The 23,396-nt window shown below is 39.0% G+C and overlaps 2 protein-coding genes across 5 annotated transcripts in view; one reads left to right on the top strand and one right to left on the bottom strand.

Moving 5' to 3' along the window:
* The window catches only part of LOC113640318 (leucine-rich repeat and fibronectin type-III domain-containing protein 4), a 28,304-nt gene extending 23,766 nt beyond the window's left edge, over positions 1–4,538 (top strand). For 2 of the 3 annotated variants that reach the window (XM_047810485.1, XM_027142753.2), the window contains exon 4: positions 1,209–3,686. In XM_047810485.1, coding sequence (XP_047666441.1) covers positions 1,209–2,388 — 1,180 coding nt within the window. In that variant the 3' untranslated portion in view covers positions 2,389–3,686. Of the gene's footprint in view, positions 1–1,208; positions 3,687–4,367 lie in introns of those variants that run through there. The other variant, XR_007140025.1, reaches the window with a different exon arrangement.
* The window catches only part of pcxb (pyruvate carboxylase b), a 221,442-nt gene that overhangs the window by 83,164 nt on the left and 114,882 nt on the right, over positions 1–23,396 (bottom strand). The gene's annotated exons all lie outside the window — the stretch shown is intronic.

The following is a 23,396-nucleotide window of genomic DNA, read 5'->3' as shown; positions in this document are numbered from 1 at the left end:
CCTGAATATGTTTTTGATATTATTTGTGTGCTACTGAAACTCTTCAGGCCATATGCCAAAAAGGTTTTAATAAAATTTTCAGTAGTTTTTTATTTACATGTCAGTAAGACCACTCATAATATATCTAATATTTTTTGGCTTTTCTTGCATAGATATGCAATAACAAAACAAGAGCAGATAGATATATTTTTGTATATAAAATATTGAAGCACAAGCTGGATGACCTTGGCCAGTAACTCATAATTTACAGCTGAACCATGCTTAATAGAATCCACCCTCAGTGGTCAAGTTACTTGGGCAGTGAGAAAGCGAGAGACAATGAAAGAGAAAGGAAGGAAAAAAAATCCGAAAAATAGGACGGAAATGGAAAGCCTGTGGTAGAAGGGGCAATAATGAAGCACCGGTGAACAATTAAAAGATGAAATGAGTCAAGGTTAGAAAGGCATACATAGGAATTAGAGCACACGAGCTGGAAAGCATGAAGAAGGTAGAAAGGTCATGTAGGCTGAGAGAGAGGGTATAAGCACAGCAAGGGAGCATGGGTGAAATTAGAAGAGAAAGAATAATTGAGTGATCTAGGCAATGCGGGAACAAAGATGGTGAAAGAACTGTGTGGGAGGCATGCTGAGAGCGTTGTCAAAAGGCAGAAGTGTGCAATTGTAGGGTTGTGTTTTTCCCAGCACTTGCACGTAGCCATTATTCCAGTTATGCATTTGTGTGACAATGGCATACTGCTTTGTGTATTTAGAAAAAAGTGGAAAGTGGAACATTAAGGTGAACAAAGAGAGCATCTGCACATTCACACTCCTCTGAGTGCTCGTTCATGGCTTTCCATTTACTTGTAGTGGTACAATATTTTTCTAAAGCTTATGCCGGCCCCCTCCCTACCTCCCTCTCCAAGTCTGTCTTACAGGTCATTCACTTAATCACACTTCTTCTGGTATGGCTCACTTGAGGTGTTCTATTCTCCTAAGCAGTCCCTGCTGATAGCAGCTAAATTATTACACATTAACACTCATGCTTTCTTTTCATAATTCTATTGTAGGTTACTGTTTGATTAAATCTATTTCTCTCTACTGAGCCCCTGTTCACCTTCCAGTCTTCTTCTTTCCCAATTTCAGAGATCTTTTCTTTACCTGACTGATTTTTTTTTTTTTGCTGCATACTGTACTGGCACTAAATCACTCTTTTTTGGTTTCTCTTTTCAGAATCCTGCCATCTACGAGTAACAGCTTCCTCCTGAAGAACTTGGTCTCTGGAGCAGACTATAACCTGTGTGTTTTGGCCATTTTTGATGACACAGTCACTTCCATGGCAGCCACAAAGGTTCTTGGATGTGCTCAGTTCAGCACCAAGGATAATTACCCAGACTGCCGTTCACTGCAGGCCCACTTTCTGGGTGGGACCTTGACCATTTTGGTGGGGGGAGTTGTTGTGGTTACGCTGCTGGTGTTTACCGTGGCGCTTATGGTGCGTCACCGGGTCTGCAGTAATCACAGCAATCATCATGGTGCTAGTGCAGAGGTCGGATGCTCAAGATCCAACTCGTCAGCCCCAGAGAAAGGAGCCAATGTTTTTTCACAGAGAAACAGCAGCAGGGAGGTAATGATGGTGGTCTTACCTAATGGGCTGCCTCAAAAACAAAGAGGTGTGGGAGGAGGGGCGGAGTCGTCATCAAAGTTATCGCCTACTCAGAAACCCCAAACACTGCCTAAGCCCAAAGTGAATCTGGAGCAGCTAAAGGCAGGAGTAGGGTCACAGAAGGCACTTCCACCGTACACCCCAGAGACCGAACGAATGGCAATGTACTACACCCCCAAGAAGCCGTCCCAATCTACACTGCCACGTCAGTCACGTCAGTCAGAAGCTGCACTGACGAAACTCCATTTAACAAACAGGGATACAGAGAAACCGGCTAGATGCAGCCTTGACCCCTCATCTCATAGCGATCGGAGGTTCAGCACAGGAGGGTCTGTTGTCTTACGCCGAGGAGGCAGGGACAGCGGATGTAACTCAGAGACAGCCTATCAGAGCTCAGGCCTTAGTGCTGCACGCCACAGACGCAGCTCTTCATTTGACATGGGCAACATGGCGGCCACAACCTGCTACAGTTACGCCAAGCGACTGAGTGTCATCTGGAGCAAACGGAGCCAGTCACTGCATGGCATGCTGGCCCAGTGTGCCTCCACGAACAGCATCTCCACAACCAGCAGCGGCGGCAGTGGGGATTTCCATGTAAGGCACACGCGTAGCGCCATCCACACCTACAAATCTAACACCCTGCCTTCAAGCATAGCCAGAACACATACAGAGCAATGTAGAGACAAAGGTAAAGAGAAAGTAAAGGCAAAAAATAAAGGAGAAGAACTGGAGGAAAGTGTGGTGTAGACCAAAAAAAGAGCTACACGTTGAAGCAAGGAATGAAAAGACCTTTAAAAAAACGAGTGGGGTGACTGTGGACAGACATAGATGAAAGAGGGAAAGTTAAAGTGTGCAACGTGAGGGTCTGATATGTGGGTGTGGAAGACAGGCTGAGAAAAAGGTTGAGTGGAAAGATGAGAGGCAGAGAAAAGATGTCATGTTAAAAAAAAGGAGTAGACATGAAAAGGTACAAGGAGAGAAACAGGAGGAAAAAAGGAGAGCAGAGTCAAGAATTAGGCTAATGTCAAATGGACTAAAAAAAGGGAGAACACATTGGAGCATATCCTGTGGGACTGGTGTCTAAGTGGATTCTGAAGCAACACAGAAATTCAATCTCTCCAATGAGCCTATAAAGTGTGAATAGAGGAGCTAAATAAAGACTAGGTACTTGGCCTATTTTCAAAAAAAGAAAAAAAAGAAAAGAAAAGAAACTTATAACGCAGACGGGCAAAGGGACAGACTGACGGCATTTAAGCAATGATCAATTAGCTATCCTGTCACTGGGATTATGGAAGCAGAGGCGCAGCTGGAAATGCACAGTCATGCCCAATCAATCGGATATGATCCACAGAGAGAGAGAGAGACAGAGAGAGAGAGAGAGAGAGCTGCCTTTGCAGTAACCTGGTAGCAAACATAAAGCGGCATGGGTGTGAAATGCAGCACCAGAATGATGATGAAATGATCTGGGACAGATTTAGCGCATAGACAAATAAATGGCCATTGACTGAGGAAGAATGGGATCAGTTCCGGTTTGTGGATATGTGTGGGTGTGTGTGTGACACTGAGTATGAGTGCGTATGGAGCAGTCAGTGTGTATATGTAAAAGGATGAGGACTCCTTTTGTTTACTTCTGTGATGCTCCATTTTACTAGAATTATCCAGACTGTGGTCTGATGAACTGAGACTGATCCATTATTGCAGACCAGGTCATTAAAATTCTATAAGGTGTCATTAAGACTACAAAGAAACGAAGATAGAAAGTATAAATCCATTGGAAGTCTGTTTTGTTACTAATTTTCATGAGTGATTATAGAGCTAAAAAAGAAATACAATTTTGTTGCAACAAACTTTTATGATTTTTAGTTATCAATATGATTGTAATTATCATTGAGGTTATATGAAAAGAGAACAAAAACAGCAGGGTCAATGATAATAATAACCATCCTGATGATAATGTTTTTTTGTTTGATTTCCATTTTGCCAAAGTAAATATTGTTACCTTGACTTGATATTCTAAATGATGAAATAAAACAGAAAAAATATGATCATGGATTTTACTTTTAATTTTGTAATTAATGTCTTTTTGGGAAGAACAGGAAATGAAGAGAGGTAAGTATTGAGGTAAGTCACATATTCTCTCTCTCTCTCTCTCTCTCTCTCTCTCTCTCTCTCTCTCTCTCTCTCTCTCTCTCTCTCTGTGTGTGTGTGTGTGTGTGTGTGTGTGTGTGTGTGTGTGTGTGAGAGAGAGTTTGATGCTACTCCCATTTTGATAGCTTCCTAATATATCGTTCACTCTTGGCTGATAACCCTGGTGTCTGTGCAATTATCTGTATAGAATGAAAAATGACTCCCCTCTCTAACATGCGCTCACACTCAGGCTCTCAGATGTAATCATCTGCGGAGTGACAGAGTGAGACAGAGTGAGACAGAGACAGCAATGGACTTGTAAGGTTGAAAACAAGGACACAAGCATCCGGGTGACTGCTGATGTGAGTGACAGGGCACAGGGGAGACAAGGCAAAGTGCAAGAGAAAGAGAGAGAGAGAGAGAGAGAGAGAGAGAGAGAGAGAGAGAGAGAGAGAGAGAGAGAGAGAGAGAGAGAGATAGTAGGGGGACTATAATGCCCATAAGGCTATTTTTAGGGCAGAAATACTTTGCCAGAATCTATTGCATTGCCAATAAAGAATATTTAAGCATGGCTGAGGTGATTAAAAAGAGGAGGAGAGGAGTGTGTGTGTGTGTGTGTGTGTGTGTGTGTGTGTGTGTGTGTGTGTGTGTGTGTGTGTGTGTGTGTGTGTGTGTGTGTGTTCAGTGAGAATTTTTTGCAGTCTGAATAGACTCATTCCAATTACAGGTTTCACATTTACTTGATACTTTGTTTATTTTAGCGGAATTAAAAAATTTACAACAATTGTATAAAATGTGGGGGGTACGGTGGCTTAGTGGTTAGCACGTTTGTCTCACACCTCCAGGGTTGGGGGTTCGATTCCCGCCTCCGCCTTGTGTGTGTGGAGTTTGCATGTTCTCCCCGTGCCTCGGGGGTTTCCTCCGGGTACTCCGGTTTCCTCCCCCGGTCCAAAAACATGCATGGTAGGTTGATTGGCATCTCTGGAAAATTGTCCATAGTGTGTGATTGTGTGAGTGAATGAGAGTGTGTGTGTGTGTGTGCCCTGCGATGGGTTGGCACTCTGTCCAGGGTGTATCTTGCCTTGATGCCCGATGACACCTGAGATAGGCACAGGCTCCCGAGAAGTTCGGATAAGCGGTAGAAAATGAATGAATGAATGTATAAAATGTATACGTGAGCAGCAGCATTTACTGTCACAACTGCTTCTAACATCATCCTCATCTATCAATTTAATTCAATTCTATATAAAAACCTCGCACAGAGTTACAATACATCTTTACTGCTTATATAAAATATAAAACATCTTTACAGGAGCAGCTTTATAGAAATATAAACTTTTAGGATATAAATGATAACATTAGGATTTATCCCTAATGAGCAAGCCAAGGGAGACTGTGCTGAGGAAAAAGTCTCTGAGATACAAGATACGAGAAAGAAACCTGACTCAAAAGAGAACTTTTGAGATCTGAGAGATACTGGGTATAGCAATTATAAAATAATTTTCCTGTCAAAAATACAATTTCCCAACCCGGAAATTCATGTAGTTTGAACATGAGATCTGGCTTGTTAAAATTATCCATTGGTCTCTGATGGAGACTTGAGAACAAAACTGTTCACCTCAGTTGCAGAGCTGAAGCCATTTTCTCTTCATGGATTCTAATGATACCATCCACAGTTTTCTAATGTACTGTATATTTTGTTTGTCCGTGTGGGGACGTCCTCAGTAGCAGTGAGTGCTTTCCAGGTGTTCAGAAGATATATAAGGCATCACCGGAGTGCAGAAGGTGTCAGGATCACTGCACAGTGAAATATCTTTAACATAGTCTGAGGTTTGTATTTCAAGGAACCGTCCAAGTAATTAATATGAAATCAAACACGATCCAAACACATCTCACATGATCCTGAGTTGGTTTAAAAGTAAACCACAAATACATGTAAGGGTTTTTACCAACCGATTGCAGTATTTGTAGTAGTTTCATCCTCACCCACTAGCGTGCTAATGAATGGAAGAATGAGACAAACTTACATTTAATTTTTTTTTTTTTTTTACAATTTAGACAGGAACACAATTACAGCTGAGCTCAATACATTTATAGCAGTTATTTCATAGTAATAAAAACTGTACGGATGGACACTTTTAAACAAGACAGGATTTCGGTGCAGTTTTTCTTTTTATATGTCGCTCATTTTCATGTCTAAGCTAGTTTATTGTACTGATATTATAACTTGAAAAACTAGACAGACCTTTTGACCTGAATTGGAAAAAGGCTTCGAAACCACACACTGGGAGATAATGGCGCCATCTTGTCCACTCATATACACAGTCATTGATTTGCATTCATACAAGATTCATTGTAACTAAATTATTGTTGCATCCATTTAAATAAATAGTTCGATAAGCCTGAAATCTCATTAAGAGTGACTCAATGCTATGCTGTATTAAAGGTTTAAACTTTTTTTTAATCTCCCTGAGCCTTCAGTCAGATTATACCTCACATTAGACATTGTGATGATTAATTTCTTTTAGCCTTATCTTATTGTTTAGTTATTCATCCTAAAGGTGACTACTTTGAATTCTTAAGTAACAGTACTAATAAAGAATGCAAATCAAAGAATGTAAATCTGGATTAAAGACGGTCCTGGGAATTTTAAATATTCCTCCAAGCCACAACAAACCTCAATACCAACAGACAGATATTGCATTTCACTCTCTCTCTCTCTCTCTCTCTCTCTCTCTCTCTCTCTCTCTCTCTCTCTCTCTCTCTCTCTCACACACACACACACACACACACACACACACACACACACACACACACACAATGGCCATGACCTGTGTAGTAACTGCTATGTAATTCGATCCTGGTGCTTTATTAAGATTTAAGCCGACTCAACCATCAATATGACCTTCTTGTAATGACTGTATGTGTGTGTGTGTGTGTGTGTGTGTGTGTGTGTGTGTGTGTGTGTGTGTGTGTGTGTGTGTGTGTGTGTGTGTGTGTGTGTTTCTGTCTGTGTAGGAGTGAGAAAGGAATAAAGAGACAGTGAGCAAGTAACATGAGTGGACAGAGTGAGGAAATAAGCAGAGCAAGTGTGAGAGAGAGAGTGAGAAAGAGAGAGAGAGAATGAGAAAGAAAGTGTATTTGGGTGATGGCTCTACTTCTGACTGGTAAAGTATATATCTCACCTTCCCCCGGACAAAACACCAGTTAATTTCAAAGCCTCATTTCCAAACTCCACGAATATCTATGAATTTTCTTACTCATGTTATTCTTGCTCTCTGTAGCATTTCTCTACATCACAGCATGCCCACAACAAAGTCTGTCAATACGGGCTTGGCAGCTCTGTTCTCTGCCTTCTGTTCCTCTCTGTTTCCAGTCAGAGGAGCTTTGAAGCCTCTGCCAGGGCTGTGCTGCTGCTGAGAGCACATCAGCACCACTTTTCCACATCAGTGCAGTATTCAGTTATGTTGGCATAAAATACCAAGCTAGGTGCCAGGAATGAGGCCTACATGAATAGCCACTTGCTATTTGGATGACTCCACTAAAGTAACAACTGAAAGGATGCAGTCCAAAACAAACATACTCTTAATATTAATCATTTGTAACAATTTACATGCCTTCATTTGTTCAGCACCAGGGTCTGCAGCTTGATCAGGAGCACAGGGCTATTCTCTCTGTGAAGTTAGACATGTACTTCTTGTGTTCTTGTGGATTTACACTCGTTTCTATGCATGTTAAATGTCCCAAAATCATGCTGGTATGTGGTTTGGTTCGCTAAATTGCCTCTGGGTGTGAATGAGCGTGTGACTGTGTGAGTCCACAATGCCCTGCGATGGGTGGGCTTCCCATCTGGGGTGTATTCCCACCTTGCGCACAGTGTTTATAGGCTAGGCTGCATGCACCAGCACCCTGATCAGAGTAAAGCATTAGTGAACTTACCTCTCCACATCTCAACACACCTCTACCCAACAACAAACTACAACACTTCACCACCTGTCAGAATTCGACAAGACATCTCGGCATATCTCACAACAGTTCACCATACCTCTTAACACCTCAATATATCTCTATGTACCTTACAACACCTTATGACACTTCCACCCAGTTCAGAACACCTCAATATATCACTACAAACCTCACAACGACTCACAACACCTTACAACACTTTACCCCACCTCATAACTCGACAAGACATCTCGGCATATCTCACAACAGTTCACCATACCTCGCAACACATTATGACACTTCACCACACCTCCGTGTAGCTCTATATACCTCACAACACCTTATAACACTTCACAACACACATACCTCACCTAAAATTCTTTTCATGAGACCAGGTTCTATACATTACATGACATTAACAGTAATAATCATTTAAACTCTCAGAAGCCATCAGTAGGTAATGATCTACGTTCTTTCCACACCTTTCCTATTAGCTTTATTGTAGCTTCTCAGTACGTTAACATGAACCACTACACAATACAAAGTGAATTTAAATGAGTCAAATTTTCACAATTCTGTATTTTAGGATGTTTAATACTGTCTTTATTAGAAGAGCAGTAATATCAAATAAAGATATTCTCACTCACTCTCTCTCATTCATTTTCTCACGGGGAGCCTGTGCCTATCTCAGGCGTCATCGGGCATCAAGGCAGGATACACCCTGGACGGAGTGCCAACCCATCGCAGGGCACACACACACACTCTCTCATTCACTCACACAATCACACACTACGGACAATTTTCCAGAGATGCCAATCAACCTACCATGCATGTCTTTGGACCGGGGGAGGAAACCGGAGTACCCGGAGGAAACCCCAAATAAAGATATTATTAGCTGTTATTAATACCGCTCTACTGATACACTATGTCTCTGATAACTCTTTGAAGTGCACCAACAGTGAAGACATGCTAATCTGTCCCTGGTGTTCACATGCTAGCTAGTCTTTTTAAAATGTCTTTCTTGCAGTCAGAGACCTGTCCCTTATTTCAGAGTCTATATAATAAGAGCCCCAGAGAAAAAGGAAATAAAGTAAAATGAACAGGGTAGCAAGTCACTGAAGCTTATTGTGTCTGCCTTTGTGGTAAGAAAAAGAAAAATATCCAAACTGCCCTACTCACATAAAGCTTATGAACGGGATGCGTCATTCTGGTCCCGTCACGGCACCCGCTGTTCGGTGCTGTTTTATGTCAGCCTATAATTGGGAGCCATGTGGAAAATATGTCAGCCTATAATTGGGAGCTGAGTCATGTGGATACACTGGTGACAGATGAGTTACTTTTCATTTTGATTTGTTTGTTAAAAATGCTGATAAAATTCCTCATATAAATAATTATTCACTTAGCAAGAGTCAAGGTGAAATCCAGGAACACATACAGGTACTGCACATGCATTCTCATGAAGGATACACCTTACAGCAACACCCTAGTCTATAAAAATGAAACTATAGTGTGGTTAATAAGTTTAAAGGTGCAGTAATCTTTTTTTTTTTTTACTTGCACAAACAAGCAGAACATGATCAAAAATAATTGTTTTACAGTGTATAATATGGTTGAAAAATCTCATTTGGAAAACTATGTTACAGTTCAGAGTGCTATATTTCATTTACATGGGCCTCCTGTAATACGTTTTTAGACCCCAATGCCCCTTCACTCCACCCCTTCTGGGTTTGTTCCAAAAGAAAAAATATCATAGCTGGCATGTGCCCGGCACAGCATGATAATTCTCCTGTAAGCAAAAAGACTGTAATATGAAAAACAACAACACATTTCAACAACAAGAAACACAGAAAAGCCAGAATAAACACTAGCAGCTCTTTTCCATGATGGAGTCATTTTTCTTTTCATTTGGAGTCAAATTATGGAGCTTAAAGATCATAAGAAGGCTCTAACATTCTCATAAATCAGTGTGAAATTATCCGTATGAGATAATTCATCATGTTTATAGTGTTAGGACTTTAAAAGGGCTGAGGGCACTTGAAAAAGTGATCTTAATAATTTCGAAAGAGTCCGTGATAATGCTATTAGAACCACTGTTGGATTGAGGGCTGAGCTTTTTGTACATGTGCAGGCTGGAACACATTGTTAGTGAACTAATTGTGACAAATTTTATACTCAGTTGATCTGTTTGATAAAACAATGATAGTATAGGCAATCAGCTATTTAGTAGCCATTTTGTACAGTTTTCCTCTAGCATTGACTTTTGACAATTTACCAAGTGACCTGAATGTATATAAACTGACAATGTATACAACTCTAAAGCAGTTCTGGGCATGCAAGTATCAACCTAACCTAACTATGTCATGCTTCTCCTTTGCTACATCAGCAGGATCTGGACATTTCTCCCCATAATGGCCACTCAGGTGTTGGTTCAGTCCCTTGTTATTTTATATCGGACCTACTGCAATTCGCTTCTGCCAGGTCTATCACTTTTGTGCCATTCAATCTCTTTAATTAATTCTGAATGCTGGTGCATGACTTGTTTTCAATCTTCTCAAGTTCTCCCACATCATCCAATTGCTGACTTTACTGCACTCACTTCCTGTAGCTTACTGCATCAGGTTTAATACACTGATGCTTGCCTACAAAGCTATAAATGGGCCAGCGTACACCTACTGAAGGCGCTATTCAAGAATCTTGCATCGCTCACCTTAACCCACCATCCCTCATGGTACAATGAAGATGTGCATCATGACTTCTCTGTACTAGTACCAAGTGATGGAATGAAATTCCCCTGGCTGTCTAAACATCTGATTCACTGTTTATCTTTAAATAAAGACCTCTTCACCAAACACTGAAAATAAACATCAACATGTACATTTTTCCTGTTGTATCTTGAATGACTTTCTCTCTGACAAGGTTTTAGGTTGGTTCTTAAATCCTGGGCTGTTTGCTCTGGCATGAGGATACTGTTGTTTGATGATGGCCGCAAAGCAACTTCTTTAAGTCACTGTGGATAATGGAGTAAATGCCGTAAATGCTAAATGCTGTAAATGTAAATGTAACAGGATTATGGACACACTTTGGATTTAGCCAGCTGGCAATAGATTCATGAGCAATAAATATGAGTGATAAGATCACACTGAGAAATGGAAATACAAGGACCTTTTCCCCCTATGTCTCTGTGTGAAATCTTGTATGAGTTCTGATTTTTTAAGTTTACGTTTTTTCCCCCTAGGGTTTTAGTTGTGAAGGTTTCTGAGTTTCACCTCTTGACATGATTTGGATTTCTAGATACCTTATTTATCTGTTTTAGTAATGGACATCCAATTGCCTATGGCTCAAACAAATGTTACAGATATTACACAAAATATATTTTTAAAAATATTCAACTGATTGTTATAAAACTAATATTAAAATCTAACTATTATACAAATAGGGCACATTTAATTTCTATTGTAGCAAACAACACAAGTGCAATTTTCAATATATATATGGTATGAAACTCTCTGACTATATCGTATTGTTCAGAAGTCTTCATCCTGCCTATAAAGTGTACATACATTGTGCACTGGTATGATAAACTCTATATGAATATGGTGTGGTTGCTCAGATACTGCAAAGAACAAAATAGAAGCCAGCTGCCACAGATTTTCTTTGTGTCTTAGTGCTTAATTAGCACAGATACTACCATTCAGTGGTCGCCATTATGGGACACATCTGTTGTTCTTCCTAACTCCAGACTGCAGTGCTGGCTGCAATCACCAACTGGACAATTATCATTGGTTTAACTGTCAGCATAGTAACACATAATGCCACTAAACTATGCTGTGTAGTGCGATCTGAAGTCATGTACCAATTTGTTTGGATGCTGGTACTTCTATCCTGATTATGTGATCGGCTTCACAATCAGTTTCAGTGATTAGCAGAACCTCCAAATGTAGCACTTTATATACCTCATTATATGGTTTAATGGAATAATCAAATCGAAGGTGTCGAAGTCTGAGTCTGCGTTCTGATCCCCCTGATGTTTATTTTGTGATAATGACCAAGTAAGTACATTATACCTTACTTAATATTTCCCAAAACTACTGCAGTTGTCATGACAACAATATATCTAATTTTGCTCTATGGAGACTCTTATGACAGTCACTTGAATTTATGCACAAATAAGGTATTAAAAAAACCTAATGCTCAGAATGGATTTTCAATATCTCCCCCCAGATCCTAATAAACTGGGACCAAAGACAGACAATAAAATCTTGCCAGAGACTTTCGGGTGTCTTTTTTTAAAATAAGGAAATACATGACAGTGCATTCTCTTGTCATTTCATTCAGTTGTCATTGCCAAGGAATAACATTATTGCAACCAGGTGCAAGCTAATTTATGAAGGCATTTAATTCATTATTCTCTCATTAACCCACATGATAGAAGCAGGTCAGTTAAGCCTGTAGACACACGTGTTCACGAAGATTATTGTTACAGGAGTTTTATACAGAAGTATCAGACGCTTCATTTTAATAATTTGGTGAAACAGCAATTGTAGCAAAAGAAAATATTATCAGCCAATATCACACATTTGTTTCTATCTAAAATTCTGTTAAAGTTAATTTATTCTCTCGGCAGCTCTGTGCCCCTAGCAATCCGGAACAATTTTAACTTAATTCAAAAGCCCTCGCAGGATTTCAAACAGCTTCCATGGCAGAGGACATCTGGCAAATGCCGTAACTAAGACAGCGTAACCCTCTATTCTCTAAATGATCATCTGTTGAGTGTCCCATCTTATAAAGCCCTGGGCAACTAGGGTAGATGACTACTTATCTTTTAACACACATGAACAGGAACGTCTTTGCTCTGGAATTAATATGAGATTTCTCTACAGAAAAAGACCCAGTTCAAATTGAATTACTCAAAGACTGGTTCTGGTCTTTATAACTCTTATTGCTATGTATTAGTTTTCGGATATTATTGCCAGTATCTCCCGGGTCCTCAAGTGGAAATCAATGAGAAACAATGAACTGTCACAAATTTTATTGGTCTTATTCAATACGCCACTATCGGCTTTCACCATAATGTTTTCAGGAACATGTTCACACACTTTTCAAAGTGTTCACTAAAATGACACAATTATGAAGTATAATGTAAGTATCATTCATGTCTGCTGTTCATTCAAGTGCTTGATCCTGCTCAGAGTAGTGGTGGATGCAGAGCCCATCCTGGGAACATGGGGGTCAGTGGGAATACACCCTTGATGTGAAACACACTTTCCCACACTCATTTAAATGCAGGTTTATTTTAGAGTAGAGAGTTTACCGATGTTATGAAACTGTAGAAACCTGAGGAAAACCATGCGGACACCATGGATCAGGATTGAACTGGTGACCCTGGAGCTGTGAGGAGGCAACACTATTCTGACTAATGGCTGGTGATATTTAAACTAATCAACTTCAGATGCAGTCCATTTAATAACATGACCACACTCGTTAGTGGTATTAGTGTGTGTCTGCAAAATCAATGGCTGACTTTTAACAATGTTGATTAAAAAAGAAAAAAAGAAAAGTATGAATATTAGGAATTCATGACTCTCAACTGAACATTATTACAAATAAATAAATAAATAAATCATTGTGACAGTGTAGTATATGTTATAGGCAAAGTATCTAACTAATGTATGAAGAGCAGCAATATAAGAATGTTAATCACACAAACAAACAAACAAACAAATAAGAAATAATAGTACTCAATTGATAGAAAAAGAACCACACACTGACCCAAGTTCTTATTTAAACTGTAATATTGCATTTATGTTCACCAACATAGAAACTTAATCATTCCTCTAACATCATTTATTAAAACTTTTTATTACAATACTATGGACTGTATTATAATTTGTTTTAAATGTATCTGTGGTTTAAAGATTTTACATCTTTTTTTTTCATTTTTTTTACTTTTTATTTTCCCTTTTCCCCACTTCATTACGATATAAAGTAAGCAGTGAGAGCTCCTAGAGCTCTTTGGGTCATCTATCCATTCTTTGACTTATCTTATTAAACATACTGTCACAATCATTTAGCATCTTTCACAGATTCTACTCTCTCTTCTGTATACATTTTTTGCAGCTTTTGCTCAAATCCTCTACCATTTTTACACTTCCATGAACTGTGGCCCACCCCTGGTGATGGTACATCTAGTTTCAGTTTCCCCCCTGCTTTGCTTTCTCCTGCTGTCTGATGCTGTTGCCATGTTTGCAGGCCTCCATCAGTCCATCCAAGAACTTGGCCTGTTCCTGTCAGCTCTCCTGCTGCGCTAACTCCCCACCGGAGACACTAGCTAGTGCTAATGCAGAAAATCTCCAGCTTTCCACAGTTGCGCTGCATGGCATGCATGCAAATCAACAAAAAACAGAGCTGCAATAGCAACATGCTGAACACTGCAGCAATTTTATATATATATATATATATATATATATATATATATATATATATATATATATATATATACACACTAAGAAACCGTTTATATTCTAAACACAAAAACGGGGGGGGGGGGGGGCATCATGGGGGTAAGGACTGGTGTTGGTCATGAAACAACCCTTTTACATATTTAATCAGAATCATCCGATTTACAACAAGCCCATTCGACATGCCTGTCTTCTGCTAATGGCTTGTTTATGCTGGCTTTCAGCAATTTGGGCCACAACTGCATAATTTGCTGGTGGTAATAATGGCATACAGTTTGATAGAGAGGCACTTAGCAGTCTCGTCAGGATAAATAAATAAAAGGAAATAAATAGAACTGCGCCTGATGCCTGAAGAGTTTGTTTCATTTGGTGACAATGGTGTTGGCTGAATGCAGAAAAGGACTTTAATCAATACGAGTTAAAGAAATGGACAAATGGCGCATTGAGTAGATGGTGAAGGAAAATGGAGGTGTACTTTAAAGGGGTGAAATAGAAGGGCATCAAAGTGCACAAAGAAAGGGGTTTTTACAAGAGCTTTTTTTGCGAGATAGAGAGGAATGGAAAATAAAAAACGAAAAAGAAAGTTCTATTTCTAATTTCAATTAAGTGCTGCAATCATGACAATTAACAAGTGTGTCAACAAAAGCAATCAATTCAATCAGCCATAGCAAAATTGAAGAAAAAACAATCAACACTGCTGCAGCTGCAGCCTCTGTTCTGCCTCTGACCTCATCGAAGAAAATAACATCACAGAGCAACGATCGACCAAGACAAAAATAAAAGACAGAGACAGGGAAATGGAGGAGACTGAAGGAGTTTTGAGAGAATGTTTTTTTGTTTCTATGTTTTCTTCGTTACAAGTTTATTTTTACACGTCATGTGTACACATGTCTAGGCATTATCTGTGCAGATCATATGCATGTTTCTGTGAGCTGGCACAGAAAGAAAGCTCAAATAATCCCTCCCATGGATGACAGACCATACATAAATATGTTGTCTCTCAGCTTAACCGAATCGAATCTAAATCAAATTTTCTTTCAGATATTACCAAGTTATCCTTCTTCTTCTTCTTCTTCTTCTTCTTCTTCTTCTTCTTCTTATTATTATTATTATTATTATTATTATTATTATCCATTCATGTATCCCTTCTCAACACTGCTTATGCTACAGGGTAGTGGGGAACCTGGAGGCTATTCCAGGGGTGTTGAGGCAGGTATTCTGGTTTTATCCTGCAGTTTAAAGATGTGCACTGTAGGCTGATTGACACCTACTGTAGTATATAAATGGGTGTATGTGTGAATGTTCCCTGTGATAGGCTGGCATCCTGGCCAGGGTGTACTCTGGCTTGTGCCTTAACACCCCTGGAATAGACTCCAGGTTCCCCACTACCCTGTAGCATAAGCAGTGTTGAGAAGGGATAAATGAATGGATAATAATAATAATAATAATAATAATAATAATAATAATAATAATAATAATAATAATAATAATAATAAGACAAAGAAGAAGAAGAAGAAGAAGAAGAAGAAGAAGAAGAAGAAGAAGAAGAAGGAGAGCTTGGTAACTGATATCTGAAGGAAATTTAATTTAGATTAAATTAAATTAAGCTGATTATTTATTCATTTGTGATGAAAGAGACAGCATATTTATGTATGGTCTGTCATCCATGGGAGGGATCCCTGTGTCTTGGGAGAACATGCAAACGCCACACAGAGTGGAAGCAGGAATTGAGCCGAGGGGTATAATTTATAATTTGAGATAATCCTATTTAGCAGAATCATAAGTACAAATGAATTGTACTTCCCCGTACAGCTACCCCAAACCAGACACACACACTGTTTCTCTAATCTAAAACAACTCGTACGCCCCTAATTTATTTGAAATTTTTCATGTTTAAAATAGACATCATAAAAAAAAGTGTGGCTGAGGTCCAGGAAGCAATGATGAAAAATGGAAAGCTATGGATTTACAGAGGCTCCCAAATGAGTCTTGCAGAATGTTAACCACTGAATGAACTCCATCACATAAGCGTGGCTGCTGAGCACTCCCTAACTACGGAGGAGTGAGCCTAATCTGGGTGAGCTATGATTTCTAAATGGTTTAAAGAAACAGCAGTAACACTATATAGAAGACAATATTAGCTGACCACAGAAAAGAATCATTTCTGGCAGTCAGAGACATCAGCTGCATACATAACATGCACTCATGTTAGAAAGAGGCAAAGCTGTACTTGACATGTTACAGTAAAAACAAAAACAAAAACAAAAAAAAACACACATTAATCCTGCAATCTGTTCATTGTTTTCTGCCTTTAAGGCATGTGTGTAGGGTTGAATAAGGTTCTAATTACATGCTAACTACACCTTCATGGTTGGTTCCACACTATTTTCTACACTAGCCAGCTCTACCGCTATCACACATCTGCCAAATGGGGAGGGTGGTGCTAGCACGTGTGTCCTCTGGGGCATGTCAAGACAGCCAACTGTATTTTTTTGAACCAGGAATTGTAACATACTCAGAGGAAAGTGCAATATCTGCCCTCTTCTGCATGCATGAGTTCATAGACACCCGCAATTGGCGAGTGTCGCTGTGAGAATGTGCCATCTCTCCTACCCAGACAGCACGGCCAATTTTCCTCTCGCAGATGGCTGTGGCGGTGTCAGGATTCACACTAGCTCCTAACTTCTCTGTTCTGAAAAAGTTTCCTGTGTCACAAAACTTAATGACAGTTACAAAGTGCTGACACCAGTGACTTCTTCCATAAATGTTAAATAAACATTTCCTAACAGAAACCTTTACCATATCAACAACCATATATTTTTTGTATTAACATTTTTTACCAGTACATTGGTGTACCATTCTGCTGGAAAGTGACTTATGAAACATTTTCAATCAGTATAAACAAATAAATGATTTTAGTAGTGCAAATCTAAGATACATTGAGTCGAGACACTGAATGATGTCAGCATGAATTGGGATAACCTTACACAGAAAATGCTTGATATTACAGTTTACTCTAATGATATATGTATTGTAAAGTGCCCCGGCGGGTACACGCCACCAATGACACAGAGAAAGTACCAAACCCAAACGCAAGATTCCACACACACGGTTTCTTTTATTACAAAGCAGCCATTGATTATCTAGCTACATGACCATGACTACTTGACACAATAACTACACCAGGTTACGTATGTAACCCGGTTCCCTGAGAAGGGAACGAGACGCTGCGTCAGTGCTGACACAGCGTCGAGTTCCTTTAAGAGGGAACTAAGCTAGACAATCTTGGCTAACATAATTCCTGTCTAAACACAAGCATGAAACATGACATAAACTTGATAGACATAAGACATGAACCTGGTGCCCACATGTTTGACAAACATGGAGCTCACATGGCTAACATAACATGACTATGACTATCATAATAACTTGAACATTGAACTCATTAAACTAGACATGGCATGGTTATCCTAAACATACCTACACATGACTAACATAAACCTAAACCATCCACCAAACTTGCCTATAACAACAGAGAGTACCCTCTAACAGTTCAGCACTTCAGCATACAATGACTCACAACACTCACAAGTCACAGGTGAACACATGAAACACAGAGAGACCTGTTAGCCCACCATCTAGTGATCTGGCAGTCAACGGTTCATCCTACAATATAAGTGGGGCAGTCATGGCCTAGTGATTAGAGAGTCTGACTCGTAACCCGAAGGTTGTGGCTGCCCACTGCTCCGGGTGTGTGTTCACGGTGTGTGTTCACTGCTGTGTGTGTGCACTTTGGATGGGTTAAATGCAGAGAACGAATTCTGTGTATGGGTCACCGTACTTAGCCGTATGTCACTTCACTTCACTATATACACATAATTGTAAAAATAAATAAATAAATAAATATTTGGGTATTGGAACTTTTTTTGCAAATAGCAACTTGTAGACTAGGTAAAAATGGAAATAAAAAATTAAATAATTAAAAAATACTACAAATTCTGTGTCTTCTGTTTCATGAGCTATTAATTATACATTTAGAGCATTTGGCAGACACCCTTATCCAGAGAGACTTACATTTTATCTCATATATTTTTAATACACAGCTGAGCAATTATGGGGTTTTGCTCAGGGGCTCAGAAGCGGCAGCTTGGTGGTCCTGGGATTTAAACTCGCAACCTTCCGATCGGTAAGCCGACACCTTAACCACTACGCTACCACATCCCCATAACCACAATACAACTAATCTACCATACAAATCACTGTGAATAGAATTAATATTAGTTGTTATAGCAAGTCTCTTAGCATCTTTTGATCAATCTTCTAACCCTTGTAAAAATGTATAAACCATGAATGAAAACTAATAGTAAACTAATGGTACAACATCAGCATTTACACCAATTCCTGACGACTCAGAAGTATTCAAAAATAAATAGATAATACACTACATATCCACAGTTTTCCGGATACCCCTCCTAATTCAATGTGTGTTTTCCTGACGCAGCTGTTAAATAGCACACAGCAATCATCTTGCTCAGTGCCAAGGCTTGTCTAAAGTGCTGTACAGCTCATTCTCTTAAGTAATGTATCATCCAGACTGACAGAAAAGTCTTAGTTTGGTGGATGCCTGGAGATTATCACTTGGCACAATTCCTAAAGCCAGCTGTGGAATAATGATTTGGGGGGTTTGCAGGGATCAGGTTCAGCCTTGTTCTCCCAATCATGCTCAAATCCATCCGTGCTGTTTGACAATACGTATGAAAATTAAATACGTTGTAGTATTTTTTGTCAAGATCATTGTTGACTCTTACCCAGACTTTTGTAGCAATTTGCAGGATTGAAAAGTTCAGAAGATTAACACGGGTGCCTAGAGAGTTTTGAAAACAAATTCTTAAATAGTGACAAAACTAAACTAATAAATAATAGAAATATTCAATGCAAACTCTGTGCTGTTATGTGTGAAGTATGAGGAACCAATCAAAATGACTTTCTTATGTCAAAATATCTCATTATATTGAGTACAATATCATCAGTACAAGAAACACATCACATTATTACTTGAAAATCAGTAATTCATAGATGTCACTCAGACAATCTATAAAAAATACATTTTTTATAAGAGTAACCCTTTATTATTCCGACTAACATGCTGGCCTAATTCTATCTAATTCTACCTACCTCCTTCCCAGGAACACCATATATATCTGCTACTGTAACCTTCACAGCCGCAGCATGGATCTCTTATCTCTATGTCTGAGCAGGTTTTTGTACGTGCTCAGCAGCAGCAGCAGCAGTAGTATAGCAGATCTAATCTGCCAAAACCAAATCTACCTGCACTCCATCTCCATCCATAAAAGATGTTAAATCCATTCCGAGAGTTGGCTGGATATGTTGTTATGCAAAATTTTGTATGGCTTTTGCTTTAGATCCTCATGGAGTTGCAGAGTTACAGGAGCCCAGGTCCTAATTGTATGCATGTAACTAAGAATTACATACATGTATATTCCCTCCTAGCAACGTGATATTTGGCAAAAAAACAAGATTTTTTCTGGTAATAGCACAATGTTTTACTCGTAATAAAATGAACAGGTCCTCTTTGTCTGTGAACTCTACTTCCCACAACACACCTCGGCCTACAAACATCACACTAGACTAAACCCCACCGGACTGCCGCTAACCCACTAAACACTCCAGAACCCATTGTCGCTACATCTAACTGTCCACAGTCTCTCTCTCTCTCTCTCTCTCTCTCTCTCTCTCTCTCTCTCTCTCTCTCCCCCCCCCCTCTCTCTCTCTCTCTCTCTCTCTCTCTCTCTCTCATACTATTTCTTTCTCTCTATCTTTAACTCAAAACCCCCAAAACACATACACACAAACACATTTACCCGGAGCTTTAAAGAGTCTCTCATTCTCACAAACTCTATGAAGTAAACACTCAGTTTGATCTGTGCATCTGACTTTTACTTAGCTGTTTGGTTCTGTGTATTGCGATCCCTTTTACCTGATGCTTGCTAGCTTCCTGGTTTTGTATTCTGTCTTTGCTCAGTGCGTTCTGTTTGTGGATCTCCTGAACGAAGCCTGTTGCTGAGTTTGAGCTTAACGTTTTGAATTGTTCCTCTAGCTCTAAATGGAATGACTTTTTGCAGCAATTGCATCTTACTCTGCCCTCATTTTTGTGCCATTTTCACATAATATCTTAATATTTATCTCATCATATCTCAATTCTCTCACATAATAATGTGTCATTTCATATAATATCATGATAGTTTTCTCATTATAACAAGATATTGATTTTTTGTTTCTTTTATGTGTGGCAGCAAACAGCTTCTGTAATTCCAAGACAAAGACATTACAAATAAATAAATAAATAAATAAATAAATAAATAAATAAATAAATAAATAAAACATTTTCCCCTCTGGGGGTAAAAGAGTGGGCTATTTAATAAAACATTATCCCTCTTCTACAAAATCTGATATTTTACAAACACCAGGACAACAACAACAAAAAAAGACAAAAATGGGAGGATTTCAAAAATTCCAAAAATGTATATAGCATAACAATGAAACTATTAAAATGGACCCTTCTAGTACAGGAGACAGCTTCATTTTCATATTTCACATCCTGCTGGGCTCATGCTGTGTTTCCTATGAACAGCAGGCATAGTAAACACTTACACTTGGTGTTATTCAGACTAAGAAGCATGAAACTTTTCGTTCCATCATTTGTCTATGCATATAATTCATACTCTGGTACAATAACGTATTCTTACTTCAAGTCTGTTTACTACTAGTTTCTCTTTTAAAGAACAAAAGTGACTGAGAAAGTACGATCATGTGTTATATAGTAGATGAGGGATTAAAATAACGAGCTTGAATGAAGAGCAAATGTACAGGATATTTACCTAAGACTAATCACTCAGCACAAAAGTTGTGTAACCCTATTGTCTGGGCTAGAAAAAAAAAACAGTTCCCATCTTAAAATCTTACAAGGATTCTGTTGTACTTTATTCTTACAGCTATAGTGGTGCTACTGTCTTTTGGTCCACCAAAATAAATAAATAAATAAATAAATAAATAAATAAATAAATAAATAAATAAATAAATCTGTGACATCAGCCACAAGGCAAATAATAACAAATGAGCTAAAGTAGAAGACAAATGTTAAACTTTTCTTTCTCTTGTTTTCTCTTATTAAGAAGGAAAGAAGGAAGATTCGACAGCATATGCACACCAGTCAGCACTACTTCTTCTTACAAGTTCTTTGCTATTAAATAAAGCCAAATCCAGTCACATCCCCATCTTGCTGCAATTCATATACATATGAAATATAATTCCCTTTTAATTCTAATGGTATGGGATTTAAGACCGGTCTTTCTTTGCGAGTCGTGATTTTGAGAGAGTAGTGTTCTTTTTCGGTGTGTCAACAGAGCAAGAACTTTACAGAAATGTTTTGTTGAGTGGAGCCGTATGAATGTAGCTCATGACACATGCTTGGGTAGGAAGTGGAGTGCTCTTGGCAAGACAGACCTAATCGGCCAACATCGGCACCTGACCTCACTAACGCTCTGAATGCAATGAAATGCCCACAGCAATGTTCTGACATGTAGTGTAAAAAAGAGCACTTTATTATCCTACTAGCCTGAAAGGAGATCAGCTGTGTGCCTTTATATGTGTGTTGACTGGTCTTTTGATCAGATTTCCAACGATTACACTAAGGTCATCTGTATTGCTCTATCTTGCTCACACACTTATCACGTTCCAAGGTGCCTTCTGATATCTGAAATGGCTACATGAAGAAGAGCCGCTGAAGAGCAGGATTATGTTCACGCCAGTGCAAGGAAGACTTAGACATGCTTTTCCATGTGTATGACATCGCAATGTGGAATGATTTTCTTTAATCCTGTAAAAAAGGTTCCTATTTTCACATCATACAGGATCTATCCTTTTTTTTCAGCGGTCCCCTCATGTTTTTCCATCATCTCACTTATTCCTGGTGCCTCTCACTCTTTTTCTCTCACTCTCACCTTGGCTCATTTTCTCTCCCTCGTCCCTCTGTGTTCTACCGTTTCTTAGAAAGCCGGTCACCAATGAATAAGTTCCAATGAATAATCCTGATTACAGCTTCAAAGTCCCTTCCACTCCTCCACAAGCAGTTTGTATGTGAGAAAGCAATAGATGATGCATATATACTGAAATATTCCGGAACTCACTCACAGATGCTCAAGTACTAAGCCCAACATGTGTCTGTCTGTCTACTCACACACTCAGGCACAGCTAATTAGCAAAGTGTGCATATGACTGTAATTAATCACTTCAGATATCATCTTGCTGCTTTCCACATGACCAGGCCAAATATAATGGCTTACTTTTGTGCTCTGAATCAGTACCTGCTCATTTGGTTCAGAATCACTGGTCAGGACAGCTCGAAAGCATACAGGTGCACGGTGGAGTCAGTGAGACACAGCTGGAGACACATCAGCAGGCACAGCTGTACTCGGTCACCTCCAGGGGCAAGGGAACTGAGTGATGTGCCACTGTCCCAATCTTGGTTGTCTCTTTCCATACCCCACAGATTTAACGACCAATGTCCAAGCTTGTAATGACTTTTTTGCTGGAAGCAAGACTTTGCCATGCCAAGGAAGTAGCAGGGAACCTTTATGGCTTATACAGTACATTTAGATGAAGGCCAAAAGGCTTAAGATTTTCTGGGAACTAAAAAGCTAAACTGTCTGTCTGTCTGTCTGTCTGTCTGTTTGTCTGTCTGTCTGTCTGTCTATCTATCTATCTATCTATCTATCTATCTATCTATCTATCTATCTATCTATCTATCTATCTATCTATCTATCTATCCAATATCAGAAATGTCCTTTTTTTAATTATGTGTCTAGTAGAGCTTGCATGGACTAGTGACATGGACTAATAAATTGTTGTAGAAAGGTCATTATGTACAGTACATTAAAATTATTTACTGTCCAGTGTCACCCAAATGAGGATGGGTTCCCTTCTGTGCCTGGTTTCTTCCTCATATCATCTCAGGGAGTCTTTCCTTGCCACTGTCTCAGACATGCTCATTAAAAAATAAATAGTACATTTAATTTTTTACATTTCCATTTTAAAATTTTTATTGTAAAGTTTTTTGTAAAGCTGCTTTGAATCAAGGTTAATTGTTAAAGGCACTATGGAAATAAAACTTAATTGAACTGCAGTGAATTAATACATTCATTAGTC

This window comes from Tachysurus fulvidraco, chromosome 1 (genome assembly GCF_022655615.1).
Source record: "Tachysurus fulvidraco isolate hzauxx_2018 chromosome 1, HZAU_PFXX_2.0, whole genome shotgun sequence".
Taxonomy (NCBI): Eukaryota; Metazoa; Chordata; class Actinopteri; order Siluriformes; family Bagridae; genus Tachysurus; species Tachysurus fulvidraco.
This window is presented reverse-complemented; position numbering and strand designations above follow the sequence as displayed.